General features: G+C 34.6%; 1 protein-coding gene and 1 long non-coding RNA gene across 12 annotated transcripts in view; both read left to right on the plus strand.

The window, feature by feature from the left end:
- The first annotated feature begins 323 nt into the window (after nucleotides 1-323).
- On the plus strand, nucleotides 324-3793 carry LOC137488287 (uncharacterized). 8 transcript variants are annotated; one of them, XR_012394345.1, is made up of 8 exons: nucleotides 324-368; nucleotides 900-972; nucleotides 1923-1980; nucleotides 2072-2165; nucleotides 2289-2446; nucleotides 2542-2637; nucleotides 2809-2938; nucleotides 3640-3793. It is a non-coding gene; the product is annotated as an uncharacterized lncRNA (long non-coding RNA). The 8 variants fall into 8 exon arrangements; XR_012394346.1 differs by having other exon boundaries at nucleotides 2809-2926; XR_011007272.2 differs by lacking the exon at nucleotides 900-972.
- Nucleotides 3794-6373: 2580 nt separating this feature from the next.
- Nucleotides 6374-22500, plus strand: part of pik3c2a (phosphatidylinositol-4-phosphate 3-kinase, catalytic subunit type 2 alpha) — a 72112-nt gene continuing 55985 nt past the window's right edge. For 2 of the 4 annotated variants that reach the window (XM_068214908.2, XM_073930347.1), the window contains exons 1-2: nucleotides 6374-6646; nucleotides 12434-13565. In XM_068214908.2, coding sequence (XP_068071009.1) covers nucleotides 12504-13565 — 1062 coding nt within the window. In that variant the 5' untranslated portion in view covers nucleotides 6374-6646; nucleotides 12434-12503. The remainder of the gene's footprint in view (nucleotides 6647-12433; nucleotides 13566-22500) is intronic. The other 2 variants (XM_021467822.3, XM_073930346.1) reach the window with 1 other exon arrangement.

Raw genomic sequence — 22500 nt, forward strand, 5'->3', positions numbered from 1 at the left:
TGGCATTAAAATTATGAGGGTCAGCAACACTGAAATGAGTATCACTGCATGCACTGTAAACCCTAATGCTGTAACTAATTAATTGAGTTGAGTTCTATTAACTTAAATCATTAAAATTCGTTTATCTTAATTAACCTTGATGAGTATTTAGAACTTTTTCTTATTTTTGAGTTTGTAAAAATTTAATCTTTCAAGTAAGGTGAACAATTCTGCTGGGTTTAATTTATACAAAATGTCTCTTTAAAGTTTCATTAACTCAAATTCTGTCAGCCTAGTGATTTTGCGTCTGACGTCATCCAGGTTCACGTACGTGCTCATGCTTCATTCGTTTTTTTCAAGATGGCGGATCGGCCTCGCTTCACACTACAGTAAGTAAAATATTTACAAATCCAAGAAATATTAAATGTATGTTTTAATTAATATAATCACAGTAACAGTTCAATGTAATGTAGAGTTAATCAGGGTGCGTTTACATGTCGTACATTACAGAAAACATGTTTAGCCTCACTTGTTGCTAACTAACGTTAACATTACTGTTTAAAAAGTTAGAATCAGTGCAATGTTAGCGTTAGTTGTAATGTGTTAACTCTGAATTTTAACAGAGTGTGATAAATTTTTCAAAAAAATTTAAATCTTGGCGCGAGTATGCCTTTTCTCAGCCTGTGCTGAAGTTGTCATGGAGACGCGCGCTCTCACAACCGCATGTCATGGCGCTGCGCTGAACTCCATCCAGTCTGTGAATGTGGTATTATCTTCGCGATCTGTAGGCACTTCGGAAACGAAAGGCGCAAGAAACGTAACGTTAATCATAACTCAAATGATCTCCGCCTAAACACTTAACGGTATTTTCTGATGACGCGCAAAAACGTAGTCTCAAAACTTAACTCTGTCACACGCAGCTTGTTGCTTGCTGATCCATGTATGAGGATAGCCTGACGGAGAACATTTAAGCTGCGCTCCTCCCCTGAGCAGGTACAGAGCAGAGCTTCATTTTACACTACCACATTGAGGTAAAGTTGGTTTTATATTCATACATTCATTTAGTAACAACTTGTGACTCGCTCCATAAATTGTTTACCATGGTACTTTGTCTATTCGTTCTGAAATCACATGCAAGTATGACATGAAAACAACATTACACTAAATGCACTATTTTTTTTGACTGAACAATGTTGTACTTTGAAAGTCATTGGCTGCTAATATGATTTCACCATTTAGAATATGCAAAAATTACCTTTCTGAAATTATATTATTAAGGAGAAAGTCTGAATGTGTAAATATAAAACTAACTTTACCTCAATCACCAGCACTGATCAACACTTAATATTTCCTAGCGCTTAAGACGACATCTCTGCATATCAATGATTACCTGATTAATGCGATCAGTTAAGTGAGTTTAAATGTCATTTAGGTCAAATGTATTTTAAAGGTATGATAAAAGTTTTTTTTTTTTCAATCTATTTTTTAAAATGTCTACTCTGGAGAGAATATAAACAGCCTAAAAAACAAAGTATGCATATCTATAACACATTAATACAAAATTATGTTATTAAATAAAATAATAACAAAACAAAATATTCAAGACGTGGTAAAGAAGACAGTTTTCTGATGTGCAAATTTTGTAGCTTAAAATATATTTATATCTTAAAAATATAAATATTTTAGTCTATATATTTTTACATCATTAGACAATAAGGTAAGTTTTGTTATTTCTAGCTTTTAAAATCAGGCCTTAAATTTCTTTGTCGTCCTATTCAGTTTTAGAAATTTCAATACTGTTTAAATCTGTGTTCATCGAATTAAAGCAACTAACATGATAATCAGCTCTATTGTTAACCGTTTTGGAGGTTAACGTTAGACATCAGGCAATTGTACTACTTCCACTCTCAGCTAAATGACACTGTGACTTTGTGTACATACAGAATTGAAGGTCGGGTGTTGCTGACTACAGATAGGTTCTTAAATGGAGGCATGTGAAAGGTGGGTAAAATATATTTATTTTGTACTACTATGCCTGGCATATCCAGATAAAATAAATATTACAGTGTATTTATCAATGATACTTTTGCAGCAAGGAAAATGAAACTTCAGCTAGACCTTGAGTTCAGTTTACAACATGAAGATCCTGCTTTCAACATCTGATCAACACCTGATTTTCATCTGAGGTAAAAAATAGATAAGTAAATGAAACATAATAATAATATTAATACATTTTTTCTAGAATTGTATATTTTGTGGTGTGGGTTTGTTTTATGAAATTCTCTCTTGTTTCTTTTTGCTGTTTGCAGAGTACCAACATGTTACAAATGAGAATTTTCCCCACAAATTCTTTGCAAAACTGGACCACCACCTATTTCATTTGATGACAATTTTAAGGCAAACAGCATCCAAAACTGGCAAGACAGCAGATACCCTGGCTAATCTTTTAAAGGTTTATGATGAGCAGGTATTTTTGGGGTCACGTGTTAAAGTATACATTAAAATATAATTTGAATTATTATTTTTTTTTTAATTTTTAAAAAATTGATTCTTGATTTCCAGGAACTGAATGATGTCAGTTCATGACGGACTACTGTTATCAGAGGTCTTTTGGTCTTGCTGCGTGAGCGTGACTTAAGATTCTTTAGGAACACCATGGTAAGACTTCATTCATTCTTTTCACAATTAGGCATGTTTAATGAAAAGATGAAAGTTTTGAAAACTTTTACTTAACATATTTGTAATCAAGAATAGTTGATGAATCATATAATATTGGCTTAGTCATTTTGATACTGTCCTTACATTAATATCCTTGAATTATGTTTTTAGATTGATAATCCTGCTGACTGAAGATGCTTTATTGGCCCTGCATTCACTGAGGGTCTCTGTTGTCCTGAAGAATGAATTGGACACCACCCACAGCACACTTCCAGACCTTTCTTGTCTTGTATGGATTAATGTATGCTCTTCACATAATATATAGTAAAGGACTTTGAACTTGTGCAAAAAGTTTTGCTTAGCATGGATGATGGAAAATAAAAAGTCTCGTAGCATGGAAACCTTAAAGAATGAGTTGATGTAGAGCTTTTTTTTTTTTTTTAACTTAATAAAGACTGTCTCTGGGGTAGTAACTTCAAAACATTTATTTACCTTTAATTGGTAAGTATGCATTTTATTATATATAGGGATAGTTTGTCCAAATGTAAAATTCTGTCATTTACTAACTCTTCACTTATCCCAAACCTGCTTGAATTTCTTGCTTCTGTTGAACACAAAAGTTAAGTAAAGCTGACAACCTGTAACCACTGACTTTCTAATAGGAAAACAAATACTGTGGAAATCGGTGGTTACAGGTCTCAGCTTTTTTTTTTTTTTCAACAGAAGAAAGAAACTCAAACAGGTTTGGAATAAGTAAATGACAGAATCATAGTTCAACCAAGACTGAATATATATATATATATATATATTGTAACGAGCGCACACATGCCACGTCGCCCTGGTCGCTAATTCAACCCAGCTGGACCATCATCAACACAGGATCGTTCACAGCTGGACGTCATCAAGTGGAGAGGCATATAAACCAAGCCCACGCAAGAGAAGATGAGCTTCATTCACCCAATGACTCCATGCGCTAACGCTTGTCTCTCTGTCTCTCCACAGCAGACTCCAGTTCGTGATGATCCCACATCCGACTACTCACTGTCCTTCACTTACTTCCCGGAGCACCAGAGCACCTCACCTTGAAGAAGAGCACCGTTTACACCCCATTCACGTTGTAAATAAAGCACCCTCCGGGGACTTGTCTGTAAACTTATCCAACTGTGTCGCTGTTTTCCCTCTGCCTCGCTACTATATATATATATATATATATATATATATATATATATATATATATATATATATGTATATGTATATGTATATGTATATATATATATATATATATGTATATATATATATATATGTATGTATATATATATGTATATATATATATGTATATATATATATATATGTATATAATCTGCGCTCCGTTAAACAGAAATTGGGGGAAAAATAAATGGGGGCGAATAATTCTGACTTCAACGATATATATATATATATATATATATATATATATATATATATATATATATACATACAGTTTCTGTGTAGTTTACACTAAACGAGTCACTTCACAGAATGTGCACTTATTATTTTTTTTAACGAATGCCTTAAGAGTAAGTTTTACACTTATTAATGTATTATTAAATTTTATCAAACTTATAGTTGTTTTTTCTTGAGGCTCTTATGTCTGATATCATATTCACATTGTGGGTAATTTTTATTAATTTCAGAATAGTGTTCATTTTCAATCTCTATGTCTAATAGTTTTTATCGTTTTAAGACATTTGTAATTGCATAGGAGACAAATTTGAAAGTACTGTTGGACATTTTTTCTTTAACAATAAATGTCTAAAATGGTATTGTCTGTGTGTTTTAAATTACAGATTTATTTTGACAGATTTATGGGGTTTAAAGATTAAAATAATGGCTAATTTTAATTGTGAAACTGACGATGGAGAAGTTAATTTTAAAAAATGCTATCAAAATGTATGAGCTGGGTGACTAAGTATGTAAAGGTGAGATAAATAATTCAAAATAAGTTAATTGCTATTAAAATGTATGAGCTGGGTGATTTAAGTATTTAAAGTTGAAAGAAATTAAAGCAATTAAGTTAATTGGTATTAAAATGTATGAGCTGGGTGACTAAGTATTTAAAGTTTGGAAAAATTAAAACAATTAAGTTAATTGCAATTAAAACGTATAAGCTGAGTAACTTGGGTATTTTAAGTTAGGTGAAGTGTCTTGCATGAGTACAACAAACTCAAAACTTAATGTTTCTGTTTACTTAAAATAGATAATTTCATAACTTAAAAAATTTGACGTAACTGATTACCTCAAATTTTTTGAGTTTTGTCAACTTATTCGGGATTACAGTGTGCTTTTGTGTGTTCATAGAATTCTGAACGTATACTGCTTTGACAACTTTGCAGTTTAGATTTAAGAAAACTAGCCTACCTGTTGTAAAAAATCTTTGAAAAATATTGATTCAAATATGAAAAAACATCATATTTGTATTTTAAAATCTTAGTTGGCTACAACATTCTTTTTAGAGTATGACAGTAATTCAGTATCTTGATTTGTTTATTTGATGATCTTTCATTTAATCAAAACTATTATTCACACACACGCACACACATGCTAATATAGTTTAATTATTAGCCCCCCTGTTACTTTTTCCCCCTTATTTATGTTTAACAGAGAAATTTTTTCAACTCATTTCTAAACAGTTTTATTAACTAATTTCTAATAAATAAATTGTTTTATTTTTGCCATGATGACAGTAAATGATATTTTACTAGATATTTTTCAAGACACTTTTATACAGCTTAAAGTGACATTTAAAGGCTTAACTAGGTTAATTAGGTTAACTAGGCAGGTTAGGGTAATTAGGCAAGTTATTATATAATGATGGCTTGTTCTGTAGACTTGAAAAAAATATAGCTTATTATATATCTTATTATATATCTTAGTACAGTACTAAGCATAAATTAATACACCCTCCTTATATATATATATATATATATGTTTGTTTGTTTATTTATTTATTTATTTATTTATTATATATTTTTTTATTAATAGAAATAAAATAAGAGTTTAATCTCCGAACATCTGTAGGAAACATAATGTATTTAAAATCTAATTACGCTAGTTATTAAAAAATACAACTACAAAAATTTTATATTTTTATAGTTCTCATTATTGTTTTGTTTATTAAATTTGTATTAATTCCCCCTGGGCGAAGCAGTGGCGCAGTAGGAAGTACTGTCGCACAGCAAGAAGGTGTAGGCCTAATCTATGAACTGTGAACTGTGACTAATCTAATCTATTTGCAGAAATATATTAATGTAAAGCATCCTGTAGAAAAGCATCATGTAATGTTTTTAAAAGCTTTTCTTTTAAAAACATTATTTTAAAAGAGAGATCTATGAGGGCTGTAGCATATGCTTCAGTGTAATAAAAGTGTAATAAAACCTCCTGATGCTGTTTTCATCCAAAGTTTTTACTATTAAAAAAGTGCAAAATGCTCAAAATGGCAGAATTGCTCGGATGGAGGAGCACGCAAGCATGCGTAGCCTACAAGTTTAAACGTTTAAACCCTAAACATTTTTAACAGCAGATGGCATCGACGCTCTATTGTAGTTTACACAGTTTAGTTCAGAAACCAAAGAACCGTCATGACTTTTCTGGCCTCTAGGTGTCGCTGTTTCTTCGTGATCTTTCATCTCTGATCTTCAGCAGGAACTGACGTTTGCGTCTACGACTACATGAGCAAATTTTCCAGCTGGAGGAAAATGTCCAGCGTCAAAGATCGGAGAGTCTGAAGGTGGGAATCGTACTTTATTCACACGCAAACTCTTTCTACGCGGTTAAGTTTATCCATCGGCTCTGCTCGTCCGTGTACCGGAAGTACAGTATGTTGTGTTTGTCTGAGTAGTTCTTCTGTTTGTTTTTCTTCGGCTTGGGTTTTCACTTTTTGTTGGCGCGTTCAGTGCGCCGAAATGCCGAAACATTTGCACAAACAGTGCCTAAAAGTTTCGAAAACAACTTTTTACGGGAGATATTTCGCGTAAGTGTTGAGACTTTGTCTTCTGGGATGTCTTTTGAGATTATTGTTTGAGCTGACACCAGTATTTGTGAAGAAATGTTAATATTGGCAGATTAAAAGATGGGGTTGTGGTAACTTGGCTTCTTTGGCTAAGTTATCTATATTTTACTGCATTTTGTAAATCAACTTTTATTTCTCTTAAATGCCTTTTAAACCGCATTTGCCTTTATTTATTAGTGAGTAGCTATTAAGGTACGTTTTTGTTGCATTTCTGTTTTGGCAATTTTAATCGAGCATTTCAACTAATGCCTCATTAACAGTAACGTTACTCAATGCAACATTTCAAAACAAGTTAATGAAAGTAAATGAAGAAACTCAAGTTCCTGCTGCACCTTCACTAACCCCTTTCGCAACAGTGTGAAGCCTGTAACTCTTCTGTATAAAGTAGGATTTATTATTAATTCTAATACAAATATTGTCAGTAGTGAGCCATTCGCTGTATTGAAATAAAAATTTAATTCTAACTATTTATGCAAGAATGTTTAGTGCATTTTTTTGCACATATACTGTGCTCAACATAAATTTGTACCATCCAATTTTGTAAATAAATATTTTTATCCATTTTCAAATTAATATAGGTCATATATTATGATGCATTTGAACAAAACAGATTTATTAGCAAGCTATATTTATTAAACCACCAAACCATCACCAAACATATTTAGAAATAGAAAGATGATACATTTTAATCCAGGCAAACTATTGCAATCACAAACTATAAGAATTCTATAATTTTTTTTTGTTTCACTTGAATTTTACTTTTTTTTTTTTTTTTTTTTTTACATTTTTGATTAATATTTTTCCCTGATATGTACATTTTTGGACCGTTATTGTAAATTATTTTGTTGGATTTGGCTTTAGATCTGACTAATCTAATGTATACTGTATGCATACAATATTGTATAGCTTCCTATAGAAGATACTCGTTTAAAATATTGATTTGTGTGGGGTGTACTACTACTCGTATATGCTGAGCACTGTATATTGTGGTCTTTTATTAAAGCATATTTTCTTTCTTCAAAGCTGAAATAGCATAGTTGATGTTATGTGTAATAATTTCAATATTGGCATGCTTTTCATTGGGATAAAAGCTCTTATGTGTGTCTTTTGAGTCAGTTTAATTGTGGTCGCTGACTAGAGTAGCAGGTTTTGTCTTGTTTTTAACTTTTGCCAGACAACTGAAATTGCAAAATGTGTTGATTCAGCAAGTATGGCTTGTTTTTGGATAACTTCCCTCGAAAATGATGGCATGTAATAGTTTTTTTCCTGCAATGTTGCGTCATTGTAGTAATATGCATGAATCATGTGCCTTGGGTATGCTAGCTGGATGAAACCTCTGTCCTCCAATTGTTTTCTGTCACGTAAACTCACTATATTATGTTTATTGTAAACAGGACATGAGTAATGACAGGTTTGACATAATACGAGTGGTGTGTTTCTGTAATTTCTCATTCATTTTCCCCTCTGATCATTGTTACCATCTTGGGAACAGTTTGTCTTCTCTTGACATGTTTTGCAAGTGCTTAGAAAAGCATCAGAAACCAACAACACAGTTTTTTTTCTCGAATTGTGCATTCTGTTTAGTGCTTAAAAGTGATGCACTGTGTTATTTGAAAGCCATATGCATTATATCTAGTTATTCATTTGTGTCTAGAGCGTGACTTCTGTACTTTGAACAGTTGCACAGAAGCTTGATGAATCATTTTATTGTGAAGTACAAAAACATATTTGTTTACTTCAGATATGGTTTGACAGCACAACACGTAAAAAGTTCTTCCCCGGGTTTTTGAATGCACAGATAAGTGATGTTTGTCATTATTTCAAGTGTGCAGTCAGGCATTTGGCCTTGGGGTTGAGAACCGTTCCCATGAGATTTTAACTGCAAAGGTTTGTCATTTTTATACTTCTAATATGAAAAAACATAGAATGAGTGACTAGGTGTTACACTCCACATCTTTCAACCATTTGATCTGTTATAATCATCTTAATCCTTTAACATGGCACCTTTTGTTCATAGGATTTCATTAAAACATAAAACTAAAGAATGAGTGGTGTCATGATCACAATTTAACCAAAGAAAATGTTTTTTTTTCTTTTTTTTAGAGGAAGTTAAAGGGTTACAAAAGAAAAACAGATCAACAAAATAAAGTGTCTACCATTACAAATACTCTAGGGCTGCACAAAATAGTTTTGCCATCAATATTGCAATGTGCTCATTTGCAATAGTCACATCGCAAAGATATGCACTGTCCAGTCAGAATTATAGGTGACCAGGAGCTACATTTAAAATGAATTGTATTTAATCACGGTATTTATATGGACTTTATATAATTTATGCAAAAATATTTCGTACTTAGAATTTTTGTCTTATTTCTAGTCCAAATACCTTCTTTCAAAGATGAAACAAAATTATTTCTCATACATCACTGGCAGATAATTTCCTTAAAACAAGCAAAATCTCTTAATTTTTACTTTTTTTTTTTTTTCTTCTGACAAAGTTTTTACTTGGACTAAGAATTTTTCTGATATTTGGACTAGAAACTATGGGCTGGTATGGGTTCTTACAGTATGATAACCTTGGATAAAAATATCATGGTTTTACTGTATTTTGATTACTTGTGACTTAAAAAGAATAAATTTTAGACTTGTAAACATTTTTCCCCCCTTTAAACCATATATTTTTATTTGAGAAACATTTAAAATATTTTGGACCAGTAATAGTCTGGCTAATTAGTTCAAATGAAACTTTGGATATCTTTTCTGCTGGAGATATTGTTGTCCACAAAAACAAACAAAAAAAACATAAATAAAAAAATCTTACACATAACTTAGGAACGGTATAGCAGAAAATTTGGGTGGTTTTAAAACCTTGACTTTTCCAAACCGTGGTAATATACCTTGAAAACAGTTATTGTCCCATGCCTACTAGAAACAAGACAAAACAAAATAAGAAAAGGATTTTTTTTTTTTTTTGCATTGTGATTATTCAATTTATGTAACCGAATACTGCTAGATTCCCCAGAAAACCATCAAATAGAGCTATTCAAACCATCTTCTGAAACAGTATTCATATTGCAATATTTATTGCACAAAAATTAAATATAGCAATATTAGAATTTTACAATATCATGTAGCCCTATTATTCTCTCTTGTTTATTTCATTGTATCAAAAATATATTGCTTACAGTAATACTATTTTTTTAAAATAATTTGTAATTAAATTTTTTTTAATTTAGCAATATATATATATATATATATATATATATATATATATATATTTCTACATTCTTTATACTCAAACATTTGGCCTGAAGTTGTAAAAATTCATAAAATGAGAAATATGATCATCTTATTGGATGCCATACTGATAAAACATGCCTGGTCTCTACTGTGAACAATGTTCTGAGGAGACCAACCCCTCTGGCTTGCATGCTAAATTCCTCACTGTGCACAATGACCTCAGCAGTGTATTGATGGTCAGACTTGGCAGCACGAATGTCTTTGGGAAGCAGATTGACCAATTTCCAATGTAGTTTGACTTTGTGTGTGGTATGTTGTTCTTGGAATATCTGTGTTTGGGCTGGACTGTATAACCCAAATCTTTTATTGCTTTATGAGTGATTTTTACAGTGTATGGTAAATAAGGATTTTATTATTATAGCAGGAAATGCAATAAATATCTATTTTATAAATAATTAAATACCATACTCAAGTTATATTACTACATGTTTACCAATGATATTCAACCTATTAGTCGAGCAATCATGCAGAAATTTATTTATTATTATTATATCACATCTGCTAATATTAATCAATGGACAGTTATATAAATAAATATAAATATAAATAAATTCATATTGTATCAACAGCATTTAAAGTTGCCAGATTAAGGTCCAATTAAATATGCTTTATTTTATTCTAGATTTCATATAACTGTTATTGATTTATATAAGAAGTATTACTAGTTTTATTGGCTATTATTATAATTAATATAGTGTTAAAATTACAGTTTTAGGAACACATTTAATTTTTGGTCATAATTTGATCAAAATAATTGACACTTTTATTTGGACAGGTTGTTATGGAGATTTTTTTCAATTGAGGAGGCGTGCAGTGATTGAACATGAAGAGGCAATACACATAAGAAGTATACAGTAAATACTAAGGGACTGTTTGTACTCAGAGAATTTAGTGCTTGAGCTAGAAAGGGAAGTTTTTTTTTAACTACAGGTGGTTTGCCAAGCCCACTCACCTGTGTAAAGCACACTTCCAAATGTTTTTTTTTTTTACATATGGAGTGATTAAAACCTGGTGCACGTCTCGGTTAAAGTGTCAGAGAGATGAAAGTGTGTTTTTTCTACAGGTGGTTTCAAGCCCGCTCACCTGTGTAACGCACTCAGAATTAATAATGTTTGGAATTGTCGTGTGCTGAAGTTGGGGAGACAAGAGGGGGTAATTTGGCTGTAGTATTTCTTAAAGCAAGCAGTAAATAAGGAAGCTCATTCACATGGACACGTATGCTACTTCATATTCAAATATTGTCTTTATGAAGGTATTCTGTGACTCTTTCATTTCCACATGACAGAAACCATAGTGTCCTAATAAATGTTTACATGCAATCGTATATCAGTTAAGTTCGTTATTATAAAATGAACTGTTTATGATTGGCTGAATTGTGTTTAGAGATGTTGTAAAACACTCTGTAAACACACTTTTGACCTCATTGCATAAGTATTGCTATGAAAGTGATGCCAGTTCTTTAATATTTTGTAAAAGAACATATTGCTTAAAACAATCTTTTTTCCCCAATAAATTATAACACTTTCATTATTGCAAATATATATGAGCTGAACTATTCATTAATACATTAAATATTAAAAGATTTATTATTTTATACATCAACAACCCGTTGTATTACATTTTGCATAACATCGCTAAATAACAAATTCTTTCTTGTCTCGATTCTCAGAAACACATCTGTTTTTATTTCTGTCACTCCACAAATCATCACTGTCACACACAATGTAAATCCTGCCCGATTTTATTTGTGTTTTAGCACATAATCAGTGAAGATTTGAACAAGGAATGAAAGTTTTGAGTCTTGAGTTTGCACCTAATTGGTTCTGTTTTAATTGCAAGCTGGCATGTCTCTGGCCTGCAGGGCACAAGGAAATGTCTGGTATGTGCTTGTAAGTGCCTGCCATTCATCCATTAAAACCAGAGTTTGACGCACCCTCGCTAGTCGCTTAAGCTAAATTATAATTTCCTGATGATGTTTTGTTTCCATAATGGATTTGTTTTTCATTTCCAAAATTTTAAGGATGCTTTTGTCAGAAATCCCAATCTTATGATCATCAGATTGCAGTATGGAAGATCTCCTTTGATCCTCATCTTTTATTCAAGTCTGAGTAGTTGCAGAATCAGCTTTTGCCTAATGGAAAATGTGTGGTTGTATTAATCTCATGTCGAAAAAGATTCATTTGTTTGATTTGGGACAAAATGCTGTGCTAGTGTTGCTGCATAATGGACTAAGTCCATTACCGTGAGTGATGGCTCATATTTGTGTCCACACTATTGTGAACAGGATAATTGATTGTTAAAAATAGCCCAGAGCGACACAGTATAGAGTCTATTGACTACTGCCATTAAAAGTAGCTTTACCAGTGCATTATAATTGGCACAGACCATGCAATGCATCTTTTGCTTTTTGAAACTGAAGTGTAATGTTCTCTCAATTTTCTCTCATAGGCACCTGTTGTAAAGTTCCCATCAGAACCCAGTGGTCTCCTCATGTACATCGCAAGGCAGAGCTGACACCATGGCCCACATATCCAGTGGCAATGGGTTTAAGTTTGACAGGCCAGCCTCTCCGGGGGTGGTCCGGCCAAAAGGAATTGTGGGGAAGGAAGAGGCTTTACGCATGGAGGTAGAGGCCTTCGATAAAATTAAGCGCGAGAAAAGGCACACACTCCCAGTCACAGCCTCTTCTGTTAATCCCCTTCCCAATCCAACAGCGCAAACATCCAGCAGCCGGCCAGAGAAAGACCTTATTGTATTCTGCGAATCAGAAACACAGAAGAAGGAGCAAAAAGACAACTTTGAGGACATCGATTTGGAGAACCTGACAAAGGAGGAGCTGGAAAAGCTGCTTCTGGATGACAGTTTTGGTGCAAACAAAATGACAAGACCTTCCTCTTTGCTAGGTTGCAATCTCAGCGCATCATATCCTGGCGGACATGCCTTCAACCCCTCTTCGTTCCACTGGACACCCACTCCAACGCATGCACAGACTCCCATCTTCCCCTCTGCTCCATTCGCCAAGCCTCCTTGCTCTTTCCAGAATGGCTTTAGTCCAGCAATGTCTCCATTTATTCCACCGACCCCCTTTCTCTCCTTTACTCCCATCCAACCACCTGCTGCTCTGGTCTACTCGCAGCCTGCCGTCACCCCAGAGATGGCCAAGCTGTTTGACAAGATTGCCAGCACTTCGGAATACTTGAAGAACGGCAGGTCCTCTAGCATGGAAACCGAATCGGCAAGTGTCAAGTCTCTGGAGCCCCTACCTCTGCCCTCAGAACCTCCTAACATCAGCCGATTTGAATGGCTGGACTTGGACCCTCTCAACAAGCGCAAGGAGGTGGAGGTCGAGGAGACACCTGCTGTTTCAAGCTGTCCTTTTATTGAGGAGTCTGGGAAAGCTAAAGACCCGTGGGATGCGGTTCTTCAGGATGAGCATGAAACTGTAGATAATGGCAGTCCCACCGCAGAGGAAAAGAGCAAGGCAACTCAACCCAGAAGAGCATCCACAGGGGCGGCTGTAACAAAAAGCCAATCCCTCAGTATATCTGCAAACTCAACGAATCAAAGCACAGGCAAACAGGTAAGAGCAAATCATGCTTTCTGATTATTTGAAGTGTTGGAAACACTGTTTAAAAGTGTTTACCACATTCTTTAGATTAAAAATGTAATTTTGTCATTTACTCATCCTTCTTGTATTTAAAACTGATTTGGCATTCTTTGTTGTGTTAAACACAATTCAAATCAATTCAATTCTAGTTTATTTGTATACACTTGTTAAGTGTGACCTCACGCGAAGCAGCTTCCATGTCCAATTGCTCTATCAAACTGTAGGGAAACTCAACAAATGCTAATAATAAACATTTACAAAGTGATGTAATACTTTCGAAGATCACAATCGCAATGTTTATACAGTTAAAGTCAGAATTATTAGCCTCCCTTTGATTTTTATTTATTTATTTGGTTTTTTATATTTCCCAAATGATGTTTAACAGAGCAAAGAAATTTTCACTGTAAGTCTGATAATATTTTTTCTTCTGGATAAAGTCTTATTTATTTTATTTTGGCTAGAATAAAAGCAGTTTTAAATTTTTTTAAACACAATTTAAGGTCAAAATTATTAGCCTCTTTGAGCTATATTTTTTTCGGAAGTTTACAGAACAAACTATCTTTATACAATAACTTGACTAATTACCCTAAACTGCCTAGTTAACCTAATTAACCTAGTTAAACTTTTAAATGTCAATTTAATCTGTATAGAAGTGTCTTGAAAAATATCTAGTAAAATATTATTTACTGTCATCATGGCAAAGATAAAATATATCAGTTATTAGAAATGTGTTATTAAAACTATTATGTTTAGAAATGTGTTGAAAAAACCTTCTCTACATTAAACAGAAATTGAGGAAAAAATAAACAGGGGGCTAATAATTCAGGTGGGCTAATAATTCTGACTTCAACTGTATATATCCATGCCCAGGGCTTGACATTAAAACCCACCGACCTGCCAAATGAGGGTAGATTTCAGCTGTGGCGGGTTAGACACCCACCACAACTAGTCACTTTGGCTGGTTGAAAATAATTTTGAAGTTATAGTTTTCTTAAAAGCAGGGTTTGTCAATAAGGATGGCCCAATATTCGTGCAAATGTGATCAAAGAATAAGAAGCAGCAGGACTGACAAAACTGTTTGGGCAATCAAAAGAATGCAGGTGAATACCAAATGAGAGGATGATCACTCACACACACAGGTGATGTGATGCGCGTGACCGTTTAAAAGCATGCACGCTCACGTTTACTTGTGCGAAGCAACCGTGCCTAGAGGAAACGTAACTGCTGCGATCGGTTCTCTTTGAAATGGAGTTATTTTTTTTTTAATATGGTTTAATTATTTATTTATTTTTTTATTTTTTATTTTTTTACAATAACATTGCTTTAATATGAGATTAATCTCACATCTAGTGTAGATAACTGGTGATCTGAGACCTTTACCCAGGATTGATTAATGTGTATATTTTAGATACATGACTGGTTGTTTTTTAAATGTTAATTTGTTTTTAAAGAAAAGTTTTGTTGAGTTAAAAGAGCATGCAATATTTTACTGCTATATTTTGCTTGTTTTGACGCATTTAAATTTTGTGGCTATAAATTATTTTTTATTTTTTGGTGTGGTCAGAGATAAATTTGGTAAAATCTTAATTTTGAGCGCTGAAAAGTCATGTGAAATAAAAACTTGCAATGAGATGCAACCTAAATGCTTATGCACATTGAGCAGCTCATACACAACACACACAAAAAGGGAAATGATGTTGGACATAACACAAAATCGAAATCATGTAATTTGCCAAAGTCACATTTATGCATATTACTGTAAATATACTTTCCCAACTACAAAATTTGTGATGTTTTAAGTCTACACTGTAAAAAATGCAGGGTTCCACAAAATTCATTCATGCTGTCCCAACACAAATCAATTAAGTTAACTTAACACTTTTAATAAATTTATGTGGAGTGAACATAAAAAATTAAGTTCTCCCAATGAAATCTCAAGAATTGTATTAATTCAGCTTATTAATAAAGTAGTTTGAACAAGCAAAAAATAATAATTTTTTTTGAGTGTACTAACCACAGTGGCTGGTGATTAAAAAAGGTAACGTCAGGCCCTGTCCATGCCTAATATCCGACGGCTATAAAATGGTAATTTTTTTTATAAATTGTTCAAATACTGGTGTCTGTAATGCAGAAACTCCAGAGACTGATGTGTACACCATGATTTTATATAAAATTCACTGTAATGTGTGATATGACTAAAAATCATATGGTCATGGTCATAAGCAAATTTTTTTCTTAATTCAAATGAGTAGCAACTTGGACCCAAAAACCGTATTTTATACGTCACCTGCTTTTACAGTGATTATTGTATCAAAGCAGCTTTACAAATGTGCACATTATTGCATTACAATCAAATTAAGTTAAAGTTACAATCAAATGTTAGTTATACAGACATAGTTAACCTGCAGTCTCATAGCATATAATGTAGGTGATGTTTGTGTACATCTTTAATAAAGTGTATTAAGGCCCAATCCCAATTCTATTTTGCACCTCTTCCCATTCGCCCTTGAAACAGAGTTTGATGGGAAAGCATTGTTTCCTCTAAGATTTTTCCAGCTGTGGCGGCAGGCCTTTTTTATTTTACACAGATCTACCAACTACCTGTTGCGTTAATTCAAATGACAAATATCGTGAGCACAATATTAGAAGTCAAGATCGCATTTATGTAATAGCCTACGAGCATGCGGATTCTTTGCTTGCGCGCAGATTTTCTCTGCTCGTGCACAAAACTTCTTGCACGCCCCCTCAACTATAAGCTGCTTTCACATGAAGATCTGCGCGCTCTCAAATAAACACTGCCAAAGTGCGATTTAGTGCGTTTATGTAACGAGTATGTCTCCAACATTTATTAGATTTATTAGGAATATTTATGAATTCTACAATACCTACAGAACGGTATTAATGCGTCCTGAAGTAAACGGGTGAAACGGGATGAAACGGGTATACGTCGTCACCTTGATGGGTTACACAAATGACGCACAGCACTACTACGGTTACAGAAAGGTTTGCGCTGTTATAATTCACTTACTCTTTAATATGTTTTGATGCGATTATTACCCGCTATTAAAAAAATATAATGTTTTGAATGAGAAGCTGTTATGTAGCCGTGGCAGGATGAATTTTGCCGTGGCGCCCCGCCATGGAAGAATGAATGTAGCGGAAACCATGGGAAAGGGCTTCAAATTTACCCCTAAGAAATGGGACTGCACTACAACACCTGCACACGTCATAGCGATCTCTTGCTTCATGAGATCATCGACGCTGACTGCTGTAGTTATTCCACTTGCGTTTTTTTTTTTTTTTTGTGCTTATCTTCAGGAAATCACTGAAGGCAACAATATTATGTTATCATAATGATATAATGTGGCAATGAGGTCCTTCTCAGCCACTAGACTTTTTTTAGACTGCTAGACTTTTTTTTTTTTTTTTTTAGTATTTTAGCGTTTTTTTTTTTTTTTTTTTTTATAAAGCATGATGGTAAAACACAAACGCCTTTATGAATGTATTAAAACATGTGCTTGTTTGTTGTAAAAATTCCTGATAATGACAAAAAATACAAATTTGTGCATCTGCTGACTTTCGTGTGCAGCCATGCTACCATTGTGGCTGGTGCATTCAGGAAAATTTTCTTATCCCTTGGTTTCGAGTGTGGTCCTGAAAAATTGAGGGCTATCGAGCCCTTCTGCTTAGCCCTACGCCTTCAAACTAAAGAAAGTTGGCACAAGGGGTAAGGGGAAGGGCTAAGTGGTAGAATTGGGATTGGGCCTAAGTGTATGTGTTGCCCTTGATGGTTAGCATCATCTCTTCACAGGTCTTGGAAAAAGAAAAATACTTTGAAGAAAGCTGGAAACTTGTGCCCATTGGCTTTTCTATTATTTGTTTTTCCTACTTTAGAGACATCAATGATTACAGGTTTTTGGCTTTCTTCAAAATACCTTCTTTGGGATTCAACAGAAATAAAACTAATAAAGCTAATAAAAAATCCACTTTTGCTATTTAAAAGGCTTTGCCTCTGGTGCATGGTCTAACAGGGTTGTACTTATTCTCTTAATGAGTTATGAGTGTGTTTTGCGAATAAACATCTCTCATCTCCTATTCCCTTAAAGAGTCAGTTGTGTCGCGCCATGGCACAGTATTTACATGGCGGTCTTTGTAAGTGAAAAAAATGAATGCTTTACTAGCGAGAAACAGTTAAACAGACCATCTGCAGCGCGAGAATGAAGAATGAGCCTCCTCCAGTTGTCTTTTACTTTCACATTCTCTTTTTTTTCGTGGATATGAAAACAGCGTTGTACACTCCACTGAAGACATCTATTAGCCTACATATTTATTTTATTTGTTAAGCACAAAGATTTGTTTCAAAACTATTTCTAAATTCAGTTTTTTTTTTCCTGCAAACATATAAATTACCAGTAATCATGACGTGTGGTCAGAAAACTCAGTTATAGCCAAACACATAATAAGAAACTGGTTGCAGATTTGCACTTGCACTTTCAGGCTTGCTCTCTTGCGCTTGCACTCTCAGGCAACCGCGCTTCCTCTGCAAGTGACGTCATTTACAATCGACACCTGTGCCCTCTTGCATGAAAGTCTGCTGTTGCATCCCCGGATTAATAAAGGGACTAAGCCGAAAAGAAAAGTAATGAACGAATGAAAATATAAATATGCATATAATAAATAACAATAATAGGAATAACATTATACAAAAGCAAGTTGTCATAAATAAACTAAAAATAGCCCCCTGAGGTAAAGAAGGCATGAAGGCAGTGGTTTTTATATTCATGTAGAAAGTAACAATTTTTGTAATATTTTATTCCTTAATTATTTTTCATTTGTAAAGATATTTGCACATTGCTGTACATCCTGTGTGTACACACGCTAACGCCCTCTGCGCTGGACTTTAGGCCTGCTTTCAGCTGGTCTATTGCACAGCCTGTTTTACTTACTCAAAATAGCGGTGGACCAACAATGCGCCTTAACACATCTTTTCTAGGCTGAAACACTTATAAGTCCACAAAGTGGCGCAAATGGATTTGCTATTTAAACAACGTGGTGGAAAATGGGACACTTACTGTTGAGCTGGACAAACAAACATTGGCAGATATTCTGATTCTTTTTCTTGTTGTAATTTTTCTTGCTTGTCTCTACTGCTAGTTCACCTTTGAGATCAGGCTAGCCAGTAGCATAATCATACCTACTTGGGTGAGATGAATAAAGATAGGAAGGCCCCATCTATTTGATTAAATTTATATGAACAACCTATTCATGTAACAAACAAATGCTTTACACTATATATATATTTTTTCCCGATTAATTCGAATTTACGTTTTCACACGATTTAATTTTGAATCAAATTGAGAAATCGTGATTTAAAAAAAAATAAAAAATTAATACATTATAATGGCATCAATGCGCTTTGGTTCACTCTGTATGAAGCAGGAAGCACACCAGAAGCGCCTCTCGGCGACCTGCAGCACCACGATTCAGGACGCAGATCATATTTCAGCCGCGCCACAGAGCGCCAGCTGATTAGTTTCATGTTTATCACGCGAATGTGCGAGTCTCGTGTGTGATAGTTTAAACTGTCATTTGCGCACCGTGTCGCGGCGCTTCTGGTGTGCGACCTGCTTGACTGCCTGTTAAAGCATGAAGTCATGTAGGATTTTACTTGTTGCACGCCTGTGTGGATTGTCAAGACATATTCCCTCATCAAGTCGATAAACTTGATCTCAACATGTATGAAGGACGTAAAAGCCTGCCATTTGAAAAACCATGCCGATCTTTTGGTTTGAACACTAGTAGAGGTGAGGGACCGTAGCAGTGAAAATGAAAGTACCCACCCCCATGACGTCATTTAGCGGACCTAGTTGAAAACCAGACAGATCAGGCAGCATAATACAGAGAGTGGAGCAAAGCGCATCAAATGATCGGTATTTAAAAGGGGGAAAAAAGAAAAATAGATTAAATATATTATTTTATATTAGACACACATCTGGTACTTGTTTTTGCTCCTGCTATACGTCCACAACTTCACACATTGGGTTACATTAGGTTTTACAGTTTCCATTACTTTCCTTTACTTCCACTGTATCTTTTTAAGAAAAGGCAGCAGCATAACAACCAGTCATTCAATCAGAAGAAGACAAAGCCAAAGCCGAGCTGACAGCCAATCTTTCCTAGGCTCAGCAAAACTTGCAAAAAATACCCCTGTATTCCTACAACTGCAATATTTACACAAATATTCATTCATTCATTAATTTTCTTGTCGGCTTACTCCTTTATTAATCCGGGGTCGCCATAGCGGAGTGAACCGCCAACTTATCCAGCAAGTTTTTACGCAGCAGATGCCCTTCCAGCCGCAACCCATCTCTGGGAAACATCCATACACACACACACTCATACACTATGGACATTTTAGCCTACCCAATTCACCTGTACCGCATGTCTTTAGACTGTGGGGGAAACCGGAGTACCCGAAGGAAACCCACGTGAAGGCAGGGAGAACATGCAAACTCCACACAGAAATGCCAACCAAGCCGAGGTTCGAACCAGCGACCTTCTTGCTGTGAGGTGACAGAACCTACCTACTAAGGGTGTCACGATCCTCCAAATCCTCGATTCGATTACATTTCAATTCTTAAGTCAAGATTCGAATAGATTTTCGATTATGAATAATTAATTAATTAATAACGAATTAATTATTTGTAGCCTACCGTTTAAACTACCTGACCTGCATGGTCTTTGTTTTACCCATAACCAAATCATACAGTAAATGAATAAAGGAAAGTTACACACATAATTACCAAAATCTATCTATTGAATTAATCAATCTATTAAAGAAACGTTGGCTAGAATACTTAAATTATAGAGAGACATATGTTATATATAGCAGATGAACCGAGACTGCATCAGATCGCAAAGCGGATCAATGTTGATCTTTCTTTTGAGCTGTCAGTGCGGGAATGAACAAAACAACTGGCCTAACACAACATATTATAAGATTAAAACATGAAAAAATTATCAAATAGTAACTTCGGTCAATTTTCTTAACGGATAAACCGAGATCAGGCTGGATAAACAGCTCTTGGTAATATTTCAGCATGCTTTCACTTTCGCATTTACCGGTAAGAATGACATCTCGCCCTGCTCATCATTCTCTCTTCATATAACCGTATATATGGCTATTACACAATCATAATAGACTGTGATATAGCCTGGGTCGTTAGTTCGTTGCATTTTGTTTTCTCACTACAATCGATCCGCTTAATAGGGCAGAGACCGTCTCATTTAGGCGATCTCGGACTGAATGATTTGGCACGGATGCGAGCGCAACTGCTGGATATATGCCAAACAAACCGCGCTAACGGGGGAAACGAGACAGATTCCGAAACAAACGTCTATGTGTGAAAGCACCGTAAGATTGTATTTGCACACAATTGACAGGCAGTCGCAGCACGCAGCTCTGGCTCGATCTGGCACGCAACAAGGCAGCACTGTACACTGAGCCGAGCGTCTCGCACGCTGGCCCCGGGCCATCGGGCAGTCCTTATTGTCGAGCCCTGAAAGTTTAAGCCCTGTCAACGGGTCTCCTGCGTCTGCACAGTTTAACAAGCACTTCAACAAGCCTGTTTTTCCCGCTTGGCAAGCCAAGCTGACGTGACATTGGGGGCGTGGCAGCATCGACGATTCTATTTTTTGATTCGATAATCGAAATTGAGCATAAATTTCGATCGATTTCGACACCCTTACTACCTACTGCGCCACTGCCTCGCCTTACACAAATATTTCTTATTCAAATCTTCAGCAACACTATTTAACTCGTGAATTTGTTTTACATTTATTTACTTCTTGACCGATTTTTTTTGTATGACATGGCCATTGAAAATACAATATTCCTTAACCAGATGGTTTGAGTTGATTTTAATGAGAATGTTACTTCAGTCATGTTGTTGTAATGTTTTAAGAAGACTAGTAACACAATAAAAAAAAATCGAAATCGTGAATCGGTCAAACTTTATAAAAAAACCTAGATTTTTTTTTTGCCAAATCGCCCAGCCCTACTTTACACACAAAATAAAAGAAATTATGTCACACATTTCTACAATATTGCATATACTATTATCCTGTCAATTATAAGTTTTCAGTATAATATGGGCAGACCTTAGAGTTGTCACAATATACTGGAATTTGGTAAAACAGATGTAGGGACACTAGAGCGTTTCAAAGTCACTTCGATCAGCTAATTTGTCTATAATTAGTCTAATTTGTCTGACAGGTCATTCACTGATGAATCGTTGCTTTAAAGTGCTCCAGTGTCCCCATATCTGTGGTTTGGTGAACTGATGACCTTAGCGGCCAATCGCAGTCATTTCTGTTGAGCACGTAAACAAATCAGTGGTGTTTAAGACAGTGCTCAAATGTTAGTGGCAAATGGACATTTTTAAAATTTCAGTATCGATTGGTACCAAATTCCAGTATCGTGACAACCCTACCAGACCTAGTTTGTAAGAAGACGACAGTATCTCTATAACTTATTCTCAAAATAATCAACAAACCAAATTTCAAAAGCATTTATATAGATTGATTTACTCTCAAGTCAAAGTCTTTTTGTTTTGGTGTGTTTGTTCAACCACACATTTTTTTTTACACATTGCTCATGTCAGTGCTTAAAATCGAAAACATCATTATGAATACAATATTTATATATTTTATTTTTAAACTGAAGCAGTCAATTTAATAAAAACAAGATCAAAAGTCGAACTTTAGCTATGTGTTTCGCAGCAGTGCTCTGTATATGACAGGAAGTAGCTGTTCAAAATGGGTGCATATGGTTTTATAATTATTCTACCATGCTGTTGTGGTGAACTTTTTTGCATGATATTTTAGCTGAGGCGATATGCATCTTTTC

This window comes from Danio rerio, chromosome 18 (genome assembly GCF_049306965.1).
Source record: "Danio rerio strain Tuebingen ecotype United States chromosome 18, GRCz12tu, whole genome shotgun sequence".
NCBI lineage: Eukaryota > Metazoa > Chordata > Actinopteri > Cypriniformes > Danionidae > Danio > Danio rerio.